Source organism: Leptopilina heterotoma, unplaced genomic scaffold, assembly GCF_015476425.1.
Source record: "Leptopilina heterotoma isolate Lh14 unplaced genomic scaffold, ASM1547642v1 Lhet_83, whole genome shotgun sequence".
NCBI classification, from domain to species: Eukaryota; Metazoa; Arthropoda; class Insecta; order Hymenoptera; family Figitidae; genus Leptopilina; species Leptopilina heterotoma.
The window spans coordinates 377,826-405,201 of record NW_025111188.1 but is presented as its reverse complement, the minus strand read 5'-3'; the positions used below and the strand labels follow the sequence as shown (position 1 = coordinate 405,201).

At 25.1% G+C, this 27,376-nt stretch overlaps 1 protein-coding gene across 1 annotated transcript; it reads left to right on the top strand.

Annotated features, from left to right (window-relative positions):
* LOC122511464 lies at positions 1 to 26,764 on the top strand. Its single transcript, XM_043626691.1, has 4 exons — positions 1 to 134; positions 21,058 to 21,151; positions 21,266 to 21,490; positions 21,666 to 26,764. The coding sequence occupies exons 2-4, from the start codon at positions 21,065 to 21,067 to the stop codon at positions 22,413 to 22,415; spliced, it is 1,062 nt and encodes a 353-aa protein (XP_043482626.1). The 5' UTR covers positions 1 to 134; positions 21,058 to 21,064; the 3' UTR covers positions 22,416 to 26,764.
* Positions 26,765 to 27,376: the final 612 nt, after the last annotated feature.

The window sequence follows — 27,376 nt, the reverse complement described above, 5'->3', positions numbered from 1 at the left end:
CTAATTATACAGAATCAAAAATAGATTTTCCCGAAGAAAAATTAATATTCTGCCCCCCCCCTCCTCCCTCTTCTTGGGAAAAAATAAGTGCAACAGGTGTGTGGATGCTGGATTAGAACTGGACATCACAAAAGGTGAGTCCAAAACTTTTCCTTATATCCTTCACAGCAGGAAGGATCACTTTACTTTTATTAATATACGTTTCAAGTGTGAACCTTTCCGACCCCTTGTTTTTTCGGACATGATCGTTATCACACCTCACTTTTGAAGATTCTTCGCGAAAGTTGCTTCTAACAAGTTTTTTTTTTTTTTTTTTCCTCCTGACTGTACAATTTATTGTTGGCAGTGGCTCTTAAGAAGAGCTCTTTCTGACAATTCTTCATTATGGTATCATAACATATAGGAATGAAAGTAGCATTGTCATGGTTCATCAACTTGAGCACGCGCTCGATCCTTTAGGAGGAAAAGATAACGGTTTCCTTTTTTGGTTATTATAATATATGATCATGATTATTAGAATCGAGAAAAAGATATAATTGAAATTAGGAAAAAGATTTTTGTTAATTTTAGGGATTTTGGTAGAGAAATGTTATTTCCTGTTTTTTTTCCGCCATTTTTTTCTGGAGATGGATTATATATTGGAGAGGAGATCGAGATGAATGTTAGATGCGGATACCAAGTTGACGTCGTAATCGCGAAGGCAGGTAGAGGGAAGAGAACGAACTATGTCGTGCAAAAAGCGCAATCTTAATTTTATTTCTGACGCTACTGATGTATCGCTGTAAAAAGGTCTTCGATCGTCATAAATTATTGTCGCGATTCCACTTCTCGCTCCTGGAACAGGATCGGATTTAGATATCTTGAAGTTTGCAGTTTTCGATAAACTGATATTGTTGATTTTTCGAAAATTTTTGATTTGTGGATATGTTTGGTACATCTTTATGTACCATTTGTGGATGCTTGCATTTAGTGAATGTTTACTAATTTTGGTAAATGTTTAGTATTTAGCAAGTGTTTACTATTTAGCATTTAATGAATGTTTACTAATTTTGGTAAATGTTTATTATTTAGCAAATTTTTTATGTTTGGTACATCTTTATGTACCATTTGTGGATGCTTGCGCATTTAGTGAATGTTTACTAATTTTGGTAAATGTTTATTATTTAGCAAATGTTTACTATTTAGCATTTGATGAATGTTCACTAATTTCAGTAAATGTTTATTATTTAGCAAATTTTTACTATTTAACAAATTTTTACCATTCAGCAAATGTTTACCATTTAGCACATGTTTAACTATTTAGCAACTGGTTTACAATATAGTTATATATCAATAAGTTTTTTTCAAAATTTTTTCTTAATAATAAAACGAAAATAATTAAAATTAAAACATTAAAAATACATGTGTGTTTTTTGATAATTTTTCATTCATATTTTTAAATACTAAAAGTACAAATAAAATTTTTTCAAATTACAATTTGTTCCTTTTTCCAAAATTTGAAATTTATATAGAATTCTGGAATGGGGAACAATTTGTAATTGAGAAAAGAGAAGAAAGAAGAAAAAAACAAACACGCAGTTCGAAAAGGAATTTAGAGAGTATGTAGTAGCATTAAATGAAATAATAGAAATTATTGTTGTATCAAATCAACTGAATCATAAATTTTAGAAGAGAGAAGAAAAAGAGAGAAAGAGATAGAAAAAGAATTCGTAATATAAAAACGAGAAATATGCTTCGAAATATTATCATTTTCCTTTAAAATTGTTATTTTGTCGAAAGAAAAGGGAATTGAGGAGGTCAGTGTGTATATTACTGTGTACAATCACAATATCTAAAACTTTCACTCTACTAATTTAGCATTATACTTATGATAATTTTCAGATAATTTTTAGAATTTTTAATCAAAATGAAAAAATTGAAAGAAATATTTTGGGTCCAAAATTTATATCTTTTACATAGTTCATCGTTAATGTTCGATTCTGTACAATTTTTATTTCATTGTCAGAATTTATAGTATTTCCTATCCTGCATCATTTAATAAACAATTTATTAATACATTATTTTGAAATTTAACGTAGTTTTTATGAAGTTTTTTAGCTTTGAAGTTTTCTATTATAATTAGCCTATTTTTACAATTAGACCCGTTTTTTGGAAATAGATGAAAATTCTGGGCATTTCCGATGAACCGATCTATTTTTTTCCTTTTCTGTATCAGTAAATAAATAATTCATTAATACATTATTTTGCAATCTAGCGTGGTCTTCCTGAAGTTTTTTGGATTTAAATTTTGTCTAAATTAAGTCTATTTTACATTTTTAGCCACTTTTTTGGTAAAAAAAAAAGAAAATTGTGATTGTTTCCGAAAATGCTAATTACTTGTCTTCTATTCTGTATAATTTGGTAAAAATCTAAAAATATAATAAAGTAGAAATTTTTTTACCCATTTTCTAAACATTTTTTAAAACTTAAAATAATTATCATTGTTATAAACAAAAATTTAATTTTAAAGAAAACTTTTAGAAAAATCCGTTAAATTTATCTTTTTTAAAACTTTCCTATATAAAAAACAGAAACATTAGGTACCAGTATATCTTCGTAAAAAATATTAGTGTATCTTTTTCAAAAAATTCTTAAAAATAAGAAATTCTATCATTTCTATTAAGAAAAATGGTTTTCCTAACAGACTTTTTCGACTTTTTTTTGATTTATTTTCAATTGAATTGCGATTTTTCTAGTGTAAAAAGTATAACTATAGACAAATATTTCAAAAATTATTTTTGAATTTTTCTTCTAATTAAATTTTTGAAATATACAATTAAATAATTTTTCAATAATTAAAATTTTGTAAAATTTAACAGAAAATAATTTATTTTTTCAAGTATTTTATTACAATTTTTAAAAAATCAACTTTTGAGGAGTTTCAATTGCAAATTTTGAAAATAATTGAATTCTCAAAAATTTCAATGAAAAATATTCAAGTTAAAATTCAATTATTTTCAATAATTTCAGTTACATATTTCCGAAAATTCAAATACGTAGAAAAAATAATAACATTAAAATTTTTTAGAATATTATTTTTAACACTTTGGAGAAAGAAATCATGTTCTAAATTTTTTATTAAAATTCAAAAAAATTAGTTTCTTTTAAATTGTACAAAAATTCTTTAAAGAAATTCAATTATTTTCGTAAAATTACATTGCAATATTTTTAAAAAACTGAGTCTAATAATTGTTCCTTTATAATTTTTTAAAATTCATTTTTATTAGATTTATTTTTATTCGAAGATACTTCGAACAAATAAATTAAAATTTTTGAGAAATCATGTTCATTTTTTAAATTAAAATTCCTCATAAAAATTTTATTATTTCTTTTTATATTTTTCAAAAATTCAATTATTGTTTAAAGATTTTACCAAATTTCAATTATTTGGAAATTATTCAATTGTACAAATTAAAAACCTGTAAACTTTTAAAAATTAATTTTAAGAATTTCTTTAATATAATTGTTTAAAAATCAGTTACTTTCAACATTTTTCGTTAAATATTTTCAATAATTCATCTTAATAACTTTTATAAAAAAAGAACCATAATCAGTTACAGTTACAATCATTACTGCAAAATAAACTAATTTCAATAAAAATTTTACTATTTTTTGAAATTTTTGAAATTTTTTTACAAATTTTAGTAAATATTTTTAAATTTGACTATTTTAATACAAATTTGACTAATTGTACTACAAATTTTAAAAATTTCATTAATTTTAATATAAATTTGGCTAATTTTAGTGAAAAGTTTTTGAAATTTTACTAATTTTTTCATATTTTACAAATTTTAATATACAAATTTGATTAATTTTAGTACAAAATTTTCAAATTATAATAATATTAATACAAAATTTATTAATTTTGAAAATTTCACTAATTTTAATACAAATCTTACCAATTTTTCAAATTTGACTAATTTTAATGCAGATTTGATTAATTTTATTAAAAAATTTGACTAATTTTAATATAGAAATTTGATGTTAGTACAAATTTTAGCAATTTTACTAATTATAATGCCTAATAACTTTTATAAAAATGAACCATAAACAGTTGCAGTTAGGTACAATAATTATGGAAAATTGAATTTTTGTATTTAAATAATTGGAAGAAAAATTAAAAATAATTGATTTGGAAATGGAGTTTCGTTAAAAATTGTAGAAAATAATTTAATTTTTGAAGTGTTATAATTCTAATTTTAAGAAATTATTAAATTTCAGAATTTTATTATAATTTTTCAAATTTTAATTTGAAATTTTTCTAATTTTATTTCCCATGGAAAAGCAAGTAGTAATTATTTAAATATTTATTTAACAAAATTATTCAAGTTTTGAAAAATTGAATTTAGAAATCAGTGAAAGGGGAAAATCAGAAGAGGACAAAATAAAATTCTTGTGACATTATGCATATGAATTAAATACACGACTTTTTTTTGACATTTTTTGTATTTTTTAATTGACTAAAGGGACTTTTTTTTGCTGCTTAAAGTCGATCCGACGTCTGCCAAACTTTGCAAGTAAATACTTCGAAGTTTGCCAGTAAATGTTTAATAAATTTTTATGAAAGTTTCTGTGATTTGTGGGAGAGAAAATAGAGGATAGAAGGTAAAAGGGAGAAAATTGAAGATAGATGATAAGAGAGTGAAAATAGAAGATAAAAGAGAGGAAATAGAAGAAAAAAGAGAGAAGATGGAAGATAAAAGAGAGAAAATAGAAGAAAAAAGAGTGAAGACAGAAGATAAAAGAGAGAAAATAGAAGAAAAAAGAAAGAAGACAGAAGATAAAAGAGAGAAGATAGAAGATAAAATCGAGAAAATAGAAGAAAAAAGAGAGAAGAAAGAAGAAGATATGAAACGTTCGAGAGCAATCAGTAGAGAATAAAATGGATAAAAATTCACTTCCTGGTTATAAATAAAAAAAAAAAAATTATTTCTCTATACAGTAGCGGATAGTGAAGCTTGGAATTAAGGAAGCAGTGATGAGGAAAAGGTTGATAGAGGAAGCAAGGGAGATGGTAGGATGAGGGGTGGGAGGGGGTGAGGGGGGACCGTTTTAAAGAGGGAAGCATTAAAAACAACAATGTCATTACATTTTAACGACCTGTTCTTGGGTGTACCCCCCTGTAAGAGTGTTTCGGGGCGTTCATTTTGCAGGTATGTGGTCCGCCGTGAGTCGTGGTCGTCCACACGGATGAGAACAGAGTGCTTGCACATAAAGTGACGATGTGTGTAGCACGGGGCCTTTTTGGGTCTCTTCAGCTGGGCCCAGCGTGGCGCGCTGCTCTCCCTCTCTCCCCCCCCCCCATTTGGCGGCGGCCCCATTCGCGAAGAATTAGTATGGGCGAAGAAACAAAAGCAGTGCGACGCCGAAAAAAAGGGTAGGGATGGGAAAAAAAAGAAGCCGAGATGGCGCCACACGTCCAGCGTGTTTTCAGGGCATCCTCCGGTGCTGTTGGCAAACCCTTTTTTTCTCCCTCTTCCCGCCTACTCACAGACTTATACCTCCGCCTTTTTCAGGCCTTTTTTTCTTCGCGCTTTTCTCATCCTACCTATACTATATATATAAATATAAATATATACTCTTGGGGCAGCTCGCTCTCTTGGAAACGTTATTCCTTGAAATGGAAATATTCACACGTCTATTGATTTTATTGGATTATGATCATTTTTTTTTTTTAATTTCGTTTTTTTTTCCTCTTTTTGATACGTGAAAATACGAGAGCCTTTAGGCCAGATCAAATTTCAGGATCCAACAATAACCGTGGTGGTCTCGTCGGTCAAGCTCCGATGTATCGATCGTCTCAACGACCAAAAACTCGTTTCAGCTGTGCTGTTTTTCTCGACATAAAAATTCTTAGTCTTGAGACAAAAGAAGAAAGCGAGAAGGTGGAACATACAAGTAACGATTAAAGGATTATTTATATATATTTAAAAAGTATAGAAATGTCTTTAACTTTTTTTTCCATATTCCTTTTCTAGACTTCTATTCTTGAAGTTCTAGCAAAGGGTATTCGAAAATACGTTTAGCTTTTCTATTCTTTTCTATTCCTAATTGTGAAAAATAAAAATGTTTACCACTGTCGTCAAATTTATATTTTTTGAGAGAAAAATTTTAACTTTTTAAATTCTATTCTATTCCTAATTGTAAAAAAATGTTTATCATACTGTCGTCAAATTTATGTTTGTTGGGAGTAAATTTTAACTTAAATTTAAATTAAACTAAATTTAATTTAAAATATATATTAAATTTAACTGAACTTCAAATTTAACATCCAAATAAATATACTTTCTGCTCTCTCAATTTGAATTAGTATAAAAAAGTTTACAAATTTGAATTAGTGACTGATTTTTTGCTTTGGAATTAGTCAATTTTAACAAATAATGATCCAGTTTTTTTGAAAGTATCAAATTGATGCTAAAGTCAAACCTCGAAGCAAAAAAAGTCCCTGTCGATTAAAAATGGAAAAAAATCGAAAAAGTCGTTAAATTTAATACAGTCTTGTGACAAAAATTTTATTTTGCATTTCCCTGATTTTCCCCCTTCAAACTGATTTCTAAATTCAATTATTCAAAACTTGGATAATTTTTGTTAAATAAATATTTAAATACTTATTTGTTTTTCCACGGGAAATAAAATTAGAAAAATTTCAATTTAAAACCTTCTGAAATTTGATAATTTCTAAAAAATTACAACAATTATAACCCTTTCAAAATTCAATTATTTTCTACAATTTATAACTGAACTTCATCTCTAAATCAATTATTTATTTAGTACAAATATGTTTCTCGCAGTCCTAATGAATTATTTTAATTTTCCGAAAGTTCTCCAGAGTTCAATTATTTAAATATAAAAATTCAATTTTTTTAAAACACTATATCTGTCGCAATGTTTTTTTTTAAAAGTTATTCAGGTAGAAAATTTTCAAAAAATTGTAATTTACAGAAATTCTTAAAATTTAAAAAAATATATTTTTAAATAATTTTTAAATATCCTAATAGTTTTTTAATTTCAAAGTAATTGAAAATTGGTTAAATCTTTTAAAAATAATTGAAATTTTGTAAAAAATTTTAAAAACAATTGAATTTTTGCAAAATATAAAAAAATAATTCGAATTTGGTAAAATGTTATAAAAGTTATTAAAATTTGGTAAAATCTTTTTAAAATAATTGATATTTTATCAAATTTTTTAAAATCAATAGAATTTTTGCAAATTATAAAATATGAATTGAAATTTGGTAAAATCTCATAAAAATAATTGAAGTTTAGTAAAATCTTTTAAAAATGATTTAAATTTGTTCAAATCCTATATAGAAAATTGGTTAAATCTTTTAAAAATAATTGAAATTTTGTAAAAAATTTTAAAAACAATTGAATTTTTGCAAAATATAAAAAAATAATTCGAATTTGGTAAAATGTTATAAAAGTTATTAAAATTTGGTAAAATCTTTTAAAAATAATTGATATTTTATCAAATTTTTTAAAATCAATAGAATTTTTGCAAATTATAAAATATGAATTGAAATTTGGTAAAATCTCATAAAAATAATTGAAGTTTAGTAAAATCTTTTAAAAATGATTTAAATTTGTTCAAATCCTATATAGAAATAATTGAACTTTGGTAAAATCTTTTGAAAATAATTGAAATTTGTTCAAATCCTATAGAAATAATAGAAATTTTGTAAAAATTTTTAAAAACAATTGAATTTTTGGTAAAATCTTATAAAAATAATAGATATTTTGTAAAATTTTTTTAAAAAATTGAATTTTTGCAAAATATAAGAAAATAATTGAAATTTCGTAAAATCTTATAAAAATAATTGACATTTTGTAAAATCTTTTAAAAATAATTGAAATTTGATAAAATTTTATAAAAATAATTGAAATTTTGTACAATTTTTAAAAAACAATTGAATTTTTGCAAAATATAAAAAAATCTTTTAAAAATAATTGAAATTTGGTAAAATCTTATAGAAATAATTGAAATTTTGTAAAAATTTTAAAAAACAATTGAATTTTTGCAAAATATAAAAAAACTTTTTAAAAATAAATAAATAATTGAAATTTGGTAAAATGTATATTATAAAAATAATTGAAATTTAGTAGAATTTTTTAAAAATAATTGAAATTTGATAAAATCTTATAGAAATAATTGAATTTTTGAAAAATATAAAAATATATAAATTTAAGAATAATGTTTTTTCTAAATTTTGTAATGTAATTTTTCGAAAATAATTGTATTTCGTAAATAAATTTATGTATAATTTAAAAATAACTAATTTTACGAAGAATTATATTTGAATTTTTGGAAATATATGTAATTGAAAATATGGAAAGTAATTGAATTTTAAAAAGTTAGAATTAAAAAAAAATTGGAAGAATTACTATTTTCAAAAATATTTTTATATAATTTTTAAATGCTAATTTTCATTAATTTTCATTTTTAAATTTACACTTGATGATTTTTTATTAAAATTTTTGAGTATTCAATTATTTTCGCAAAATTTGCAATTAAAATATTCTTGAAAAGTCGATTTTCAAAAATTATAATAAAATACTTGAATAATTCTATCAGAAACCAACAAAATAAATTTAAATCAGTTATTCTAAACAGAAGTGATTATTATCATCATCATGATCATCACTTAAAATTTTTCAGCTACAAACAAAAAAAGGATAATTAAATTTACTCTCTAAATTAACTAAAGTACCATATTCTCCTAAATAAATATTTAGAAAGAGCAAAAAAAAAGAAAAAGAAAAAAAAATAGGAAAAAAAAGAATCTCCCAATATATGCTAATTTTGTCGACAAACTGAAATTTTTACACATAATTTATTCAAGGTTATATTAGCTCACACGAAGCGACACCAACAGAAAGTCTCTCTTTAACTTTTCTATTATTGATTATTGACGTCATTTTTGAAAACAAAATTTATTATATTACGAATATTTGGGAAAATTGGAACTTAATTTTGGAAAACAAAAAAAAAAGGAAAAGAAAATAATTAAAATCGCGGTTGTTTTTTTTTGTAAAACGAAATAAATAATAATAAACTTTGTACAATGTTGTCTAGGGACAGAGCGAGTCTTTGATTTTTCCATAATGTGAGGCTTACTTTACATCAACTGTGTCTACCTGTACTTATAGAGATCAGGTTTTTCCAGATACGTATATGCCTTCTGGCACTGTATACCCTTTTAGATATGTGTGTATATATGTACGACTTCTCTTAGTGTGAAGAAAATTCATAAAAAATTCGTTCACTGTGAATAGAAAATTATATAATATGCAAGATATGAAACGAGTTATTAAAAAAAATGCAAAAAATAAAAAATTGTGAAAATCAAGGGAAATTATATTGTAGAATGGGTCTTAGGAAAAATTCCTCACCGCAAGTAATAATCGGGGCCTCGGCTGCTGCCGCTTGGAGAATGGTGATACTAAGATTCCTATGTATAAAAGCACGCGTGTTTGCGAGCATTTTCATTGGACGACCAGAGCCACGCGATTTGCGCTCTCTTTTTTCACCTCCCGGCACAGTACTTCAATATACGTTTATATATACATAAATACATATACATACATACATAAAAAAATATATATATATATATATATGGTATAAACCATATGTTCATAACATAAATGTAAACGATTTTTTTTTTTAAATTACACAAGAAAATTTCTAAGTCTAAAAAATTTTATATTCTAAAAATAAAATAAAATTTAAACCATTATTTTTAGTAAAGGCAAAATTTTTTCAATTGCGTGTTTTTGATAAAAAAGACAATTATAGCTAATTCAGATATAGATTTATTTTTATTCACTTTCTTGTATTTTCAAATTTGAATTTGGCGCCAATATTTGTGCGCTCCGATAGATGGCGAGCGTACCAATTTGCCCACAATCAAGATCGAACAGTCAAAAAATGGCCTTTTCTGCATTGGATTATCGAAATTTGTCCTACAAAGAAAACAAATTTATTATAATTTTTAGACATCGGACCGACTTTAAGAAGCTAAAAAAGTCGCTTTAGTCGATTAAAAATACAAAAAAACGTCGAAAAAGTCGTTTATTTAATTCATATAGAGTAATGTCGCAAGAATTTAATTTTGTATTCTCCTGATTTCCCCTTTCACTGATTTCTAAATTCAATTTTTCAAAACTTGAATAATTTTGTTAAATAAATATTAAGAATTCTTATTTGCTTTTCCATGGGAAATAAAATTAGAAAAATTTCTAATTAAAACCTTCTGAAATTTAATAATTTCCTAAAATTACAATTATAACCCTTCCAAAATTTAATTATTTTTTACAGTTTTTAACTAAACTTCATTTCCAAATGAATTATTTTTTATTTTTCTTCCGATTATTTAAATAAAAAAATTCAATTTTCCATAATTATTGTATCTGTAAATGTTTGTTTTTTTTATAAAAGTTGTTAAGATGAATTAATGAAAATATTTAACCAAAAATGTTGAAAGTAATTGATTTTTAAAAAATTATAATAAAGAAATTCTTAAAATTAATTTTTAAAATATATTTTTCAATATTTTTTGAAAGCTTATAGGTTTTAAATTTATACAATTAAAAAATTTCCAAATAATTGAAACTTAGTAAAGTCTTTTAACAATATTTGAATTTTTGAAGACTATAGAAAGAAATCATAAAATTAGTGAAATTTGCATTAAAATTAGTAACATTTCAAAAATTTGTAGTAACATCAAATTTATATTAAAATTAGTCAAACTTGTATTAAAATTAATCAAATCTGCACTAAAATTAGTAAAATTTACAAATTTTTTACTAAAATTAGTAGAATTTGTATTAAAATTAGTGAAATTTCAAAAAATTGGTATAATTTGAATTAAAATTAGTAAAATTTCCAAAATTAATAAATTTTCTATTATAATATTATTATAATTTCAAAAATTTGTACTAAAATTAATCAAATTTGTATTAAAATTAGTAAAATTTCCAAAATTTTCACTAAAATAAGTCAAATTTGTATTAAAATTAATGAAATTTCCAAAATTTGTAGTACAATTAGTCAAATTTGTATTAAAAATGGTCAAATTTAAGAATTTTTTACTAAAATTTGTAAAGAAATAAATAAAATTTCAAAAAATAGTAAAATTTGTATTGAAATTAGTAAATTTTCCGCATAATTATTTTAACTGCATCTGTTTAATTTTTTTTTAAAGTTATTAAGATGAATTACTGAAAATATTTAACCAAAAATGTTGAAAGTAAATGTTTTTTAAAAAATTATACTAAAGAAATTATTAAAATTAATTAATTAAATATATTTTTAAATAATCTTTTGAGAGTTTATAGGTTTTTTTAATTTATACAATTGAAATATTTCCAAACAATTTAAATTTTATAAAAAATTTTAACAATAATTGTATTTTTGAAAAATATAAAAAGAAATAATCAAATTTTTATCAAGAATTGTAATTTTAAAAATGAAAATGCAATTTTAATGAGGGAAAAGTCAGGGATTTTTATTAAAAATACTGGAAAAAATTATATTTTTAGAATTTATATAAGAATTTGCAGAAATTGAAATATTTTCAAAAGTAATAAAATTCTTCGCAGAAATTCAAATATGTTCAAAAAATTTTTTAAATTCTGGTCAAAATTTCAATTATCTTTATAAATAATAAAATTCTTCTCCGAAATTCAATTATTTTCAAATATTTTCTAAAAGAATTCAATTATTGAAAAAAAATTTTGGTAAAATTCTACGTTATAACATTTAATATTATTTTCATAATATAATAAAAATTTTAGAAGAATTCAATTATCTTTAAAATTAGTAAAATTCTTCGCTGGAATTCCATTATTTTTATAAGTAATACAATTTTTTTACACAGATTCAATTATTTTCATAAATAATAATATGTATCACAAGAATTTAAATATCTTTATAATTAGCAAAATTCTTTGCTGAAATTGAAAAATTTTTTAAAAATTCTCCGCAATAAATTCAATATTATTTTCATAAATATTAAAATTGTTTACAGGAATTCAATTGTTTTTATAAATAATAAAATTCATTTTAGAAATTCAATCATTTTCAGAAAGAATAAAATTCATCGAAGATAGATATAAAAATTCTCCCCAGAAATTCAATTATTTTTGGAAATTTTAATAAAAATTCTTTGCAAAGATTCGAATTATCTTTATAAATAGCAAAAATCTTCTTCGAAATTCAATTATTTTCAAATATTTTCCAAAAGAATTCAATTATTTAAAAAAAATTTTGATAAAATTCTACGTTAAAACATTTATTATTAGTTTCATAAATATTAAAAAATTTCACAGGAATTTAATTATTTACAAATTTTTTATAAATTTCTGCGCAATAATTCCATTATTTTCATGTAAATAATACAATTTTTTACACAGATTCAATTATTTTCATAAATAACAATATGCAATATGCATCATAAGAATTTAATTATCTTTATAATTAGCAAAATTTTTAGCTGGAATTCAATTATTTTCAAAAATTTTAATAAAATTCTCCGCAATAAATTCAATTATTTTCAAAAATATTCAAAAATTTTTACAGAAATTCAATTGTTTTTATAAATAATAAAATTCTTTTTAGGAATTCAATTATTTTCGGAAATTTTAATAAAAATTCTTTGCAAAGATTCCAATTCTCTTTATAAATAGCAAAAATCTTCGTCAAAATTCAATTATTTTCATAAATATTAAAATTTTTTACATGAATTCAATTGTTTTTATAAATAATAAAATTTATTTAAAGGTTAATTTTATCTTATAAAACTGTAGAATAGGAAAATTAAAAATAAGTAAAATAAATAATAAAAAAATAAGATAAATAAAAAGAAAATCACTGATAACTAAAAAAGTATAATTGCAACGACTTGACACCAAAATTGCGGATTGACACCAAAGTCAAAAATTGATCCAAATTTTTCGCATCAATTTTGATATTTTCAAGAAAACTGTGATAGTAAGAAAAAAACAAAAAGAAAATAAAGTGAAAGATACTTAATTGGAAATTAAATGAATTTTGCAAAAAGAAGAGTTTTTTAAGTGTATATTTCTGATGGGGGGAGGGTGAGGGGATGAGAAGACGCCTCATCTCGTTTAAAAGGTCTGCGTACGCTTGGAGAAGGAGAAATTGAGATTGGACGGAGTGCATTCGGGCGGGCGCCCTTTGTGTGTGCCCTGCGGCTTGAGGGCGCGTCAAATTTGGTTGAAAATCAAATTAATCTCGCGGCTGGACGTAGTCCTTTCGTTTCAGAGACACGAGCAAATCGAAGGAACGGGACTAGCCGGAGGTCCGACTGAACCTTCAAACTAAAAGGCGAGAAGAGAAGGTGGCCCGGCAACAAAGAGGTTTCGACTTCTGCCTCCGCTACCACCAGGGCCGTCCTATTTCAATTTCAAGTGTTTCACATTCGATTTTCATTTCGAGAAAAAAAAAATTATCATCATCTTTTGTATATAGAAAATTTGTATACTAAAATTAGTTAAACTTGAATTCAAAAATATTAGTCAAATTTCAAAAATTTGTACTTAAATTAGTTAAACTTGTATTAAAAAAAAAATTAGTCAAATTTCAAAAAAATGTACTAAAATTGTACTAATGAATAAAAAAAATAAAAATACCTACCAATTTAGAGTAAAGAAAATCTCTTTAATATTCAATAAAGATTTTTTCATTTTATTAATTTTTACCGCTCTAATGAATTTTTTTCATAAACTCCAGTGGCTAATTTCGATTCGAATAATTGAAATTTATATAATTAACCAGATTTTTGAATAAATTTTTGATGTTTAAAGAAAAACAAACAAAAAAAAAGATGAAAGCACTCGTATTGCTCTTTGAATTAGCCAAAGTATGGGCAAAGTACACATCGGCGGAAGTGCATTGGAAGGGCTCTTGAAACAAGGTGATTCTGACAGTCCAAAGGCCAGACGAACATGATAAAGAAGCCTCATCGCTCACTTTCACACTCCTCCTCAAATGCTTCTCGTGGGCTGCACCTTTTTTTTGTTCCGTTTGTATCTTATGAGCAGGTGTCAGGAAATTTTTATACTTTATACGACTATTACAATAACAAAAGAAAAAATCAATATTATTTCACTATTATTATTATTGTTAACTATTGCTTTTTTATTTTTTATTTTTATCTTTGTACTTTATATATTTATTTACTTATTTTACTTATTTTACATTTTACTTTTTTTATTATTATTTCTATCGTTAAAGTAATTATTATTACTATCTCTATTTCTGTCATTACTATTTCTATTGTTGACATTTTTCTTTTTTTATTCTTATTTTTATTATCAGATTATTATTTTTATTATTTTTATTATTATAATTATTACCTACTATTTTTATAATTATTGTTGTTACTATTATTTTGCAAAATTACTATTATTCTCAAATTGTCGCAAATTTAGAAAAGGCGGGCTCAACTCTAAAAAACCATAAGAGTCATTTTCGCTAGCAATTTGTTATTAGAAAATGAATCTTACTGTTTTCAAAGTTGAACCCTTTTCAAAGTTATTATTATTATTATTATTGATTATTTTTATTATTATAATTTCTATTATTGTTATTGTTTCTACAATTGTCGCTATTTTTATTAAAATAATTTCTATTTTTGTTACTGTTTCTATGACTTTAATTATTTATTATTATTATTATTATTATTATTATTATTATTTTTCTTTATAGTGTTATTGTTTTTCACCTTTCTAGTGATCGTGAATGAAATCAGAAAATTACAATCGGTCATTCAAGTCTCTAATTCTCTGAGAAATAAAATAGGGACACACCCACTGCAGGATATTCATCCCTTTAATATTGTTTCATCGCAAGAATCTGCCTCATGTTCTCGAATCGTCGTTCTTCTATCTTGTGATCATTGGAATAAATAATTCTATGTTTGAAAAATGTTCCTGAGTTTCGAATCTTCTAATAACTTATTTTAATCTAAAACTTTTATATAAAATTAATTTCAAATATTTCTAGTCTTTCTTATTTCTTTAAGAGTTGAAATTACATTAAATTTAAATAATTTAATAAATTAAACTAAATTTAATTTAATTTAAAGAATTTTATTATTTATAAAAACAATTGAATTCATGTAAAAAATTTTAATATTTATGAAAATAATTGAATTTCGACGAAGATTTTTGCTATTTATAAAGAGAATTGGAATCTTTGCAAAGAATTTTTATTAAAATTTCCGAAAATAATTGAATTCCTAAAAAGAATTTTATTATTTATAAAAACAATTGAATTTCTGTAAAGATTTTTAATATTTTTGAAAATAATTGAATTTATTGCGGAGAATTTTATTAAAATTTTTGAAAATAATTGAATTCCAGCTAAAAATTTTGCTAATTATAAAGGTAATTAAATTCTTATGATGCATATTGCATATTGTTATTTATGAAAATAATTGAATCTGTGTAAAAAATTGTATTATTTACATGAAAATAATGGAATTATTGTGCAGAAATTTATAAAAAATTTGTAAATAATTAAATTCCTGTGAAATTTTTTAATGTTTATGAAACTATTATTAAATGTTTTAACGTAGAATTTTCTCAAAATTTTTTTTAAATAATTGAATTCTTTTGAAAAATATTTGAAAAGAATTGAATTTCGAAGAAGATTTTTGCTATTTATAAAGAGAATTGGAATCTTTGCAAAGAATTTTTATTAAAATTTCCAAAAATAATTAAATTTCTGGGGAGAATTTTTATATCTATCTTCGATGAATTTTATTCTTTCTGAAAATGATTGAATTTCTAAAATGAATTTTATTATTTATAAAAACAATTGAATTCCTGTAAACAATTTTAATATTTATGAAAATAATATTGAATTTATTGCGGAGAATTTTTAAAAAATTTTTCAATTTCAGCAAAGAATTTTGCTAATTATAAAGATATTTAAATTCTTGTGATATATATTATTATTTATGAAAATAATTGAATCTGTGTAAAAAAAATTGTATTACTTATAAAAATAATGGAATTCCAGCGAAGAATTTTACTAATTTTAAAGATAATTGAATTCTTCTAAAATTTTTATTATATTATGAAAATAATATTAAATGTTATAACGTAGAATTTTACCAAAATTTGTTTTCAATAATTGAATTCTTTTAGGAAATATTTGAAAATAATTGAATTTCGGAGAAGAATTTTATTATTTATAAAGATAATTGAAATTTTGACCAGAATTTAAAAAAAAATTTGAACATATTTGAATTTCTGCGAAGAATTTTATTACTTTTGAAAATAATTGTATTTCTGCAAATTCTTATATAAATTCTAAAAATATAATTTTTTCCAGTATTTTTAATAAAAATCCCTGACTTTTCCCTCATTTTCCTGGCCAAATTCCACTTTCTCTAAATTCCCTTTTTGTCGAATTAAAATTTTCAAATGTTAGAAATTTCATTAAATCGAATCTTCATTTGTTCAAATTTAAATTTCCTTTCTGTTTCTAAAATTAAAATTGCATTCAATTTAGAGGAATCTGTAACAAATCATGATTATTTTTTAGGATAGAATAGTAGAATTTATCAAAATTATAATTATAATTATAATTATTATTATTTATTTATAATTTCTACAATTAGTAAAGTTTACTAATTCAAAAGCAGAAAGTCAATCACTAATTCAATTTATAGTAATAAAAATTTTTCTAAATTTGGAGAGTATAAGTGATAAGATAGAAGAAAGAAGATATCGTTTTGTCATTATAATTTTTATTTGGTATTATTTGTAAGTTCAAAAATAGTAAAAAATCAAACATTACTTTAAGGTTGTTTTTGCAACTATTCCGGTTGTAATTCTAACCAATGCTGAATCTAGGATAAAATTTGTTTCGCCGGTAATTTTAGGAAACCGGGGTAAAAATTACATTTCGGGGTAAAGTTGTATTCGGCTTCTTAGATAGAATGGCAAAAAGATGTTTTATTTTTGAGAAGTTCTTTTAGTTCCTCTTCTTCGTCGTCTTCTTCTTCTTCTTTTGTTCAAGAATGGAAGAACAAGTACGGTTAAAAGATTAAACGATCCTTTTTTGGGGAGTCAATCGCGGAATTCAATCGGTGTCCTGAGAGTCCCTTAAAAGGGAGACCGTCATTCTTCTCGAAATTCTTGTTTCTTCTCACTAAAACCTCTGTCGTCTCATCATCAAACGTAAGGTACTTGCTCGGTTGAGGTGAATTCCCATCACAATGGAATTTGATATTATTTCAAATTTTTTTCTTCTTGAAACGAAAATAGAAAAAAAAAATCTTATGAAAATTTTTCTATATTTATTTTTCTCCCTCTAATCTTCTTTTTTCTTCTCTTTCTCTCTACTTTCTTCCTTGAAGCACGTTCTATAAACCCATTCCTCTCTTTATTCTCGCGCGAGATCTCTGATCTTCCGTTTCTTATTTCGAGTTCCAAGAATCGAAGAAGCGGGCAAGCGGGGGTTTGTATCTCGGGTAACGAAGGTGGTAACAGACGTGTACGAAACGTGTATTGTGGGAGGAGTATCGGGGAGGAATAAAAGGAAAAAAAAACGAGGCAAAAGAGCAGAAAGAGAATCCAAGAGACATTCTCGTGTACAGTGCGAGTATAGGTATATACACCAACTAGCAAGAAGGCGCCTCACAGTGGTGTGCTACCAATTTTTTCTCACCTTCCCTCCCTCCACTTCTTTTATATTTTCAAATTAAAGCAATATCAGGCCTCGCACTCATCAACTAAAACCTACTATTTACTACTTTTTTATTACGATTTTCTACTATTTGGATCCTTTTTTTTATTTGGTACACTAAAAGCTACTTTTTTCCATTTTTGAAAATTTACACTACTTTCAATTTGTTAACAGTGAAAATAAAAAAGTTATTTTCAAAAATTTTAATAGTTATTAAAAAAAATCAAAAATTTTTTTAATTCTTTAAAACGATTCAATTATTTTCACAAATTTTTCGAAATTCAATGATTTTTATAATATCTACTATTTTAATAAAAAAAATCGACGAAAAGAATTGAATAATTCAAAAAAAAAAATTGTTTATAAAATTCTTGGCAAACATTCAACTATTTTCATAAATAAAAAAATTTTCACAAGAATTCAATTATTTAAAACAGAATTTTCCTAATATTCTTTGAAAAAATCAATTATTTGAATAGATTCTTTTTACATTCTTCGAAGGAATTGAAATCGCAGGATTTCAATTATTTTTAATACAATTTTATTTTTAATGAATTCCCCGAAAACTGCAACTATTCTTAAAAATTTTAATACAATTCTTTGAAAGGGTTCAATTATTTTTAAAAATTTTTTTAAAAATCTTTATAATAATTGAATTGTTTTTAATATAATTTTAATAAAAAATTTTCAAAGAATTCAATTATTTTCATAAATAATATACAGTATTCAAAGAAATTCAATTATTTAAAACACAATTTTCATAAAATTTTTTGAAAAAAATCATTTCTTTAAAAACTTTTTTTTTAAATTCTTCTCAAGAATGCAATTATTTTATTTATTTATTTAAATATAAACGGGCGATAAACCCTTTACAAAGTATAAAGATGAGGACAAAAACTTGTCGTTTTTAAACATTTTTATAATTATAACCTAATAAATTTAATAAATTTATTAATTTATTTATTTAATAAATAAATTTAATATAAATAAATTTTAAAAACTTTATCAAAGTGCGATGACAAAAATTCAATTATTTTGATAAATAAAAAAATTTTCACAGGAATTCAATTATTTTTAATATAATTTTAAATTGATTCCAATAAAACTCAATTATTCTTAAAAATTTGAATAAAATTATTCGAAAAAATTCAATAAAACAGAATTTTTTAAATATTTAAAAAAAAACCATTATTTAAACAGATTTTTATAAAATTCTTCGCAAGAATTCAATTATTTTTATAAATAATAAAATTCTTCTCAGGATTTTAATTATTTTTTTAAATTTTAATAATAACCCTTGTCAAAATTCAATTATTTTTATAAATATTAAAACTCATCGCAGAATTTCAATTAATTTTAATACAATTTTAAATGAATTCCGCAAAAAATGGAATTATTCTCAAAAATATTATTTTTTAATTCAATTATTTACAAAAGTAAAACAATTCTTTGCAGAAATTCAATTATTAATTAAGCTCTTGTATTAAAATCAGTAAAATTTCAAAAATTTGTATTATAATTTATAATTAGTCAAATTGTATTGAAAATTAAAAATTAATAAAATTTCCAAAAATTGTAACAAAAATCAGTACACTGTAAAAAATTTAGGGAGTTAACGGACTCGGGAGTTGGGAGTTAAATTTTTCGAGTTAAAAATCAACTCCAAAAGAGAGTTAATTTCTAACTCCCTTCATTCAACACCCGCGCGAGTTATTTTTTCCATGGGGAGTTAGCATTTGGGTGTTAAATTTTAACTCTCTTTATTTAACTCCCCAATGGGTGCGACTTTTATAGACCCCCCGGGGGAGTTAAAATTTAACTTCCTTTTTTTACAGTGTAAGATTTCAAAAATTTGTATTTATTATTAGTCAAATTTCAAATTTTTTTCCTAAAATTAGTAAAATTTGTACACTGTAAAAAAAGGGAGTTAAATTTTAACTCCCCCGGGGGTCTATAAAAGTCGCACCCATTGGGGAGTTAATGCCGGGGAGTTAAATAAAGAGAGTTAAAATTTCACACCCAAATGCTAACTCCCCATAGAAAAAATAACTCGCGCGGGTGTTGAATGAAGGGAGTTAGAAATTAACTCTCTTTTGGAGTTGATTTTTAACTCGAAAAATTTAACTCCCAACTCCCGAGTCCGTTAACTCCCTAAATTTTTTACAGTGTATTGAAATTAGTAATAATTCAAAAATTAATAAAATTTCTACTAAAACTAGTCAAATTAGTATTAAAACTACACTGTAAAAAAAGGGAGTTAAATTTTAACTCCCCCGGGGGGTCTATAAAAGTCGCACCCATTAGGGAGTTAATGCGAGGGGAGTTAAATAAAGAGAGTTAAAATTTCACACCCAAATGCTAACTCCCCATGGAAAAAATAACTCGTGCGGGTGTTAAATGAAGGGAGTTAGAAATTAACTCTCTTTTGGAGTTGATTTTTAACTCGAAAAATTTAACTCCCAACTCCCGAGTCCGTTAACTCCCTAAATTTTTTACAGTGTAGTAAATTCACAAAAATTTGGACTAAAACAAATTTGTATTAAAATTAAAATATATTTTTTTAACTATTTTGACTATCGATTTTTCTCTATGAAAGCGATTAGAAATTTTAATTAGTTTTTCTTTTAAGTGTTTCAAGAATTCGAAAAGTTTCATGTGCCATAATATGTCGAATTATCGAACAATAATAATTCACCAAAAAAAATAGGAACTTTCTAATGGCACTTTGCTGTGATAAATAGTCTAATTAAAAATTTAAGGTGTTAAATTTAAATATTAAAAAGATTCGATGGACCTGAGAATGATGACGTAATCGAACGGTCGTCGATCCTCCCAGAAGAAAAAAAAACCTTAATGATGCCATGTTTACCTATACCTAAACTATAAAGGATATACTTTGATTCATTCGCATTGAATAAATCGATTGATTATAACTGTATAGTATATATACATAAATGCCGTGTGTTCGTTAAAATATACCTGGAGGCTGCCTAACCAATATCTCAGTTAATGGAATCCATGAATAAACATTCACAAATGTTGCAATTTCTATTGCATAAAAATTACGTCTAAAAATGTACATATTGTGCTAAGTAAACCAAATTTTTAGTAACAACATTCAAATAATTATCGATACTGATGATTATTTTATTTTACCAAATTTTTAATGTTGTTACTAAAAATTCGGTTACTAAAAATTAAAATAATCAGTATGATAATTATTTTAATGTTGCTACTACAAATTTGGTTAATGTTGTTACTACAAATTTTACTGACAATTTTATTTTTTTTCTTTGCAGATCAAAAATGGCAATAGTATGGAGTTTCACGTTATCGTTAATGGTTCTTCTGACGAATTCTTTTTATCCACTTAACGCCCATCGTGAGCATAAGGTAAGGAATAAATTATTTGGCTATTAAGTCTACTAGGAAATGTATTTTCAGCTTTAATTTTTTGCTTTGAATTCTGATTTCATGACGATTGGGAAATGTTTTGACAATTTTCAGGTTCACAATATTGTTTTGTATCCGGATAAGCAGAGTTGGTGTAAAACAACGCCAATTAAGCAGGTTGTCACTTGGCCTCAATGCTCATCCCAAGAATTGGATAACAATGTTTGTGTTGGTGCCTGTTTCTCCTACATGGTACCACACAGTGAACCATCAGCTCCTGGTGATTTGATTCGACCCTATTGTGATTCATGTCAACCTTTGGACAGTGTTTGGCACACGGTTTGTAAACATTCTCTTACTAAAAAAATTAGAAAAAAATTTCCTTAAAGAACAGTATTTCTACTCCTAAAAAAAAGGGAGTTTTAGGAGTAGAAATACTGATTTGCTAAAAGGAGCAGAAATACTTTTTTCTTTTGCTGAGAGTAAACATAAAATTTATAAATTTTAATCACAGGTAACTCTCGACTGTAAAGACGAAGACAACAAGCCAATAACAATGCAGAAAAAAGTTCAAATAATCACAAACTGCTCATGCAGTTCTTGTTTAGAAACATCGAAAATCAAGCCCGACTATAATACACTTCTTCAAACATTATCAGAGGATAATCTCGATAAAAATGTAAATATTGTTCATGAAACTCCGGATCTTCTACTGAATCCAAATCTCAATGCTTCGAAAAATACATCAAGGGACGTACAGGCGAATGAAAAATTCCGTCAGCTCTTCAAACAACTCAAAGAGTCGGCGAAACTTGATGAATTTAAGGCGAAGGAACTGTTCTCGAAATTCGAAGAGGAGGAATTTGATTTGGAAAAGCTCGAGGAACTGATTCATAAATATGGTAAAATTGGTAGTGTTGTAGGTGGTGGTAGTAGTGGTACAGCTGCTGGTAGTGATCAACAACAACAACAACAACAACAAATATCAAAAGAAAAGGAACAGAGTAAAGAAGTTAATGAACCTAATGTACCACAAATACCAGTAGTCGAAGATGATGAGGATGATGATGAACTTCCACAAATACCGCATCATAATGTACCAACGCATATGCACCGGGGACCACATCATTCATTGGTATTGGAACCAGATGTCAAGGAGAAAATTGACGTTGAACCACATTATCTTCATCCAGCTGTTGCCGGACAGGAAATCAGTTATCATGACAATGTTCTAGTGGACAAAGCAAAGAAGAAAGAATTTTGAAGTCAAAATTAACATTTCGTGATTAGTTGATTACTTGACGCTGGACGCCATATTATTTTGGCAGAGAAAACGAAAATAAAAACTCTTTCGAAAGAGTGGGTGCGTGTTTAATGTTCGAATTACCTTATTCACTAAAAAAAAAAAAAAAAAATCTGTAGGTATGTTGAGAAAAAGAAACTGCAACCCTGTGTAGATAAATCGTAGAATCAATGAATCTTTGAAGGTATACGACCACAGGTTTCTATACTGTACTAAATCCCAATTTCAAAACAAGAAAAAGAGATCATCAAACTTTGATTCTAGAATCAGAATTATTGAAAAATAAATTGTGCCAAATAAATTCGAAAATAAATTTTAAATACTCTTAAAATTTATTCTCGAATTTATTAGATACATTTTTATCACTCGAGTAGAGAGAAATATTCAGTGAAGATATTTCTTCACTGATAATAAAACTTCTTTTGAATCAAACATTTTGTGACGCGCTCTAAAGAAAGGTGGAAGAAAACGAATTTTTGGTTACGTTTATATATTTATATTTTTTTGAAAGTTATATTTTAATTCCTTCTCCTTTCTGTATTTTCACTCGAACGAAAATTACGAACATAACCTAAAAATTAACCAAAAAAAAAACAATGAAGAAAGATAGAAACTTTTCTTCAGAGCGCATTGCATTTTATTCTACTCTCAATTTTTCGGCAAAGCAAAAATTTAAACATTTAAAGAAACAAACAAACATTTATTTTAACATCCAAATATTCAAATCACGATAAAATTAAAATTTTATCGTGATTTTAATATTTGCATTATTGGTAATTAAAAATAAACTCGAGTGGAAAATTAATTAACGAAACGTAAGAACAAATCTCTAAGATAATCGTACAAAAAAATTATCGATAATTACAAATTTTTATTCATGTGTAAAAAAAATAATACAATCATATTGATGATCTTTGTTGATGACGATGATTATGACGATAATAAGAAGTTTGAAATCCGGCTGGGAAAATGAGTGCAAAAATGATAAATCTGAAAATGTTCAGTATTTTACCTCCCAAAAGTTATATATTAAAAAATAAAAAGGATGTGAGTCTTATATAAAAAAAATAATAATTACGATATGTATTTTTTTGACAATATTGTGCGGAATTCTGCGCGCGTAAATAAATACGTAAATGATATAAAAATAATTGCAACTCGTTTGAAAAAAATATTACAATAACGACAAGAAATATATTATTATTTATTAAAACAAATAAATGGAAAAAATGAATAATATTTGTTTAAAAATAACATTTAAATGATATTTCACAACGATTGGGATCACTCAGGATATTCTAGGAATATCTATCGTAATCGGATTTGGAAAACATCAAGATTCTTGTAAACTAGTTCTTTGGAAATTAGATAATCCTTAAAAAAAAATTCTAGCGATATTCTTTGAAAATTGGGAGAAATCTAGGATATCCTAAAATTTTCCAATTTTTTTCAAATTAGAACTTAAAATATCACTAGGATTTCCTAGAATTTCTTAGGGATATCCCCTTTAAATTAAGGTACACCTAGAAAATCCTAGAGATATTTTTTGGAGACTAGAATACTTCTAGGATTAGTTCAAATTTTCTAGGGATATTCCTTTCAAAGTAGAAAATAGAAATTTGCTGGTATTTCCTAGAATTTTTTATGGATATTCCTTGTAAATTAAAATAATCCTAGGATATGCTAGAGATATTGATTTTAAACTAAGATAACTTTTGGATATCCTAGAAATATTCCTTGAAACTTATAATATACCTAGAATGTCCTAAAATATTCTAGAGATATTCCTAGCAAATTATGATAAACCTAGAAAATCCTTGAGATATTCCTGAAAAAGTTACAATATTCCTAGGATGTTCAAAAATTTTCTATGAACAGTCCTTACAAGTCAGGATAACCCTAGAAAATTCTAGAGATATCCCTTATAAAGAAAAATATTTGTAGAGTGACCTAAAATTTTCTAGATATATTCTTTGCCAATTATGATATCTCTAGAAAATGATAAAGATATTCCTTGCAAACTACGATAACCCTAGAAAATCCTAGAGAAATTCCTTGGAACTTAGAATATTCCTAGGATGTTCTACGATTTTCTATAGATATTTTTTGATAATTACGATACTCCTAGAGAAATTCCTTAGAAATTAGAATATTCCTAGGATGTCCTAAGATTTTCTAGGAATATTCCTTGCAAATGACGATAACCGTAGAAAATCCTAGAGATATTATTTGCAAACTACGATAACACTAAAAAATCTTAGAGATGTTCTTTGCAAAATACGATAAAACTGGAAAATCCTTGAAATATTCCTAGGAAAATTTACAATATTCCCAGAACGTTTTAAGATTCTCTAGGGATATTCCCTGCATATCAGGATAACCATAGAAAATCCTAGAGATATTCCTTGAAAATTATGATAACCCAAGAACATTCTATAGATTTTCCTTGGAAATTAGAATTTTCTTAGAATGTCTTAAAATTTTCTAGGGATATTCCTTGCAAATTACGATAACCGTAGAAAATCCTTGAGATATTCCTGAAAAATTTACAATTTCTCTAAGATGTTCTAAGAATTTCTAAGAATATTCCCTGCATATTTCGATAACCCTAGAGAATCCTAGAGATATTCCTCGAAAATTGGAATATTCCTAGAATGTAGGATATTCATAGAAAATTACGAAAACCAAAAAATTCTTAGAGATATTCCTTGAAAAGTAGAATTTTCTTGGAATGTCCTAAAATTTTATAGGGATATTCTTTGCAAACTATGATAACACTAGAAAATCATTGAGATATTCCTGGAAAATTTACAATATTCATACAATGTCCTAAGATTTTCTAGGGATATTCCTTACAAATTACGATAAGCCTGTAGAAAATCGTAGAGATATTTCTCGAAAATTAGAATATTACGATAACCCTAAAAAATCCTAGAAAAATCTCTTGCAATTTAGAATATTCTTAGAATGTCCTATGATTTTCTAGGAATTTTTCTTGAAAATTATAATAATCCTAAAGAGTCTTTTTTTTCTAAGGATATTCCATTTAAATTAAGATAACCCTAGAAAATCCTTGGAAATTGGGATATTCCTAGGATGTCCTATGATTTTTTAAGGAATATTTCTTGCAAATTACTATAACCTTAAAAAATTCTTGAGATATTCCTGAAAAATGCCAATTCCATGAATGTCCATAGATATTCCTTGATTTTTAAAATATTCCTAGGACGTCCTGAGATTTTTCAGCGATATTTCTACAGGTTCGAAATTATAATATCTCTAGGATATCCTATAATTTTCTAGGGATATTTCTCTGAATTAAAGATATTTCCAGGATACTCTAGAAACATTGCTTTTAAATAAAGATAACTTTAGGATATCCTAGAGATATTCCTCTTAAATGTAGGTAACCTAAGGATAGCTTAGAGATATTTCTTACAAATTAGAATATTCCCAATATTTTATGAGACATCCTAAGGATATTATTCCAAATTCAGTTGAACTTGGAATACTATAGAGATATTGCCAGCAAACAAAAATACTTCTAGGATATCCTAAGAATTTTCAAGGAATATTGTTATATTCAAGGAATATCCCTATGATACTAAGGATATTTCTTGAAAATCCCTAGGAAATTTTCTGGAGTTATTCTAGAACCAATAGATATCCGAGAATATCCCGAATTATCCAAATGCTGTCAGGAAAAGTTAATAAAAAATTATTTTGTCAATAATTAGTGAAGTGGTATGGTGTATAAATCTGTGAATATGACATGACCAACAAAGAAATGCGCTCTGTTAATACACAGTGCTCCTGGAATTTTACTCCTGAATGGAGTTAATTAGGAGTGAAAAAAAGAAATCTTAATATATTTAATTATTTTTAATATTTTTATTATTATTATTATTATTATTATTATTATTATTATTAATTGTTATTTAACTACCAGATACTAAGGAACCGTACAGAATACGTAATTTACGTAAGTTACATAATAGTTTAAAATGTACCCGTGTGGAAATGTTGACCGGGCCCTGGAGAGGGCCAGGTTTAAAACCGATTAAAACCACGAGACGAGAATTTGACTCCGATTACAATTGTATTTTAATTTTTTTAATATATTTAATTATATTTATATATTGTATAATTATATATTCTGAATATATTCTTATTTATCATGCCACAATTGGGCCAGGATAGGGCCTGATTGGAATAAGGTGTGTATATTTCTACACGGGTAGTCTCATTCTCTGTTGATTGCATATACTTTACTGTAAATTCTCTATAAAGAATAAAATTGTCAAACTGAATTTTATTTTTATTGAATCCTCTTGTAAAATTTATGACCGGGCTCTATTAGGGGCCCAGTTTAGGAAATGGAATCGAAAACTTTCAAAATTCAGATAATTAAGCTCTACTTGGAAAAGATTGTTTATATTTTATTTTTTTAATGATTACTTTGATCAATACTATCTCAAAAAGGGTCAAAATAGGGCCCAATTCGGGCAGAGTGTTTTATTCCCGCCTTGGGCCAGTTTTGGTTTTTTATACTTTATAACGCACCTGAATAAGATTTAAAATTAAAATTTTGATCATTTTACCACAAGAAGAAGCAATTTCTCAGACAAAAATTTGTAATCAGGTGCGGTAATTTGGGGCAAAATAGGACCAGACCAGGCGCAAATCGGGCAGGGTGTTGTTTAAAACCGAGTTCAAAAAATTTCAAAGCAAAATTCTTTTGCAAAAAAAATTTTCAAGACAAAAATTTCATAAAGCAGGAGCAATTTATTTTTTTTAATTAACAGTAATAATAATTTGTAAATTGATTTTACTTTCGGTTATGGTTTAACTTTTAAAGGCAATTTATTTTGAAATTTGCGAATTTATAATCTGAGTTGAAAAATTCATGAAAGTTTTTCGGA

Bases quoted from the DNA above. Each gene is read 5' to 3' on its own strand.
- LOC122511464 (XM_043626691.1), top strand. From the start codon at position 21,065: ATGGCAATAGTATGGAGTTTCACGTTATCGTTAATGGTTCTTCTGACG. The intron at 21,152-21,265 runs GTAAGGAATAAA...GACAATTTTCAG, and splicing joins ACGCCCATCGTGAGCATAAG to GTTCACAATATTGTTTTGTA. The intron at 21,491-21,665 runs GTTTGTAAACAT...TTTTAATCACAG, and splicing joins TGGACAGTGTTTGGCACACG to GTAACTCTCGACTGTAAAGA.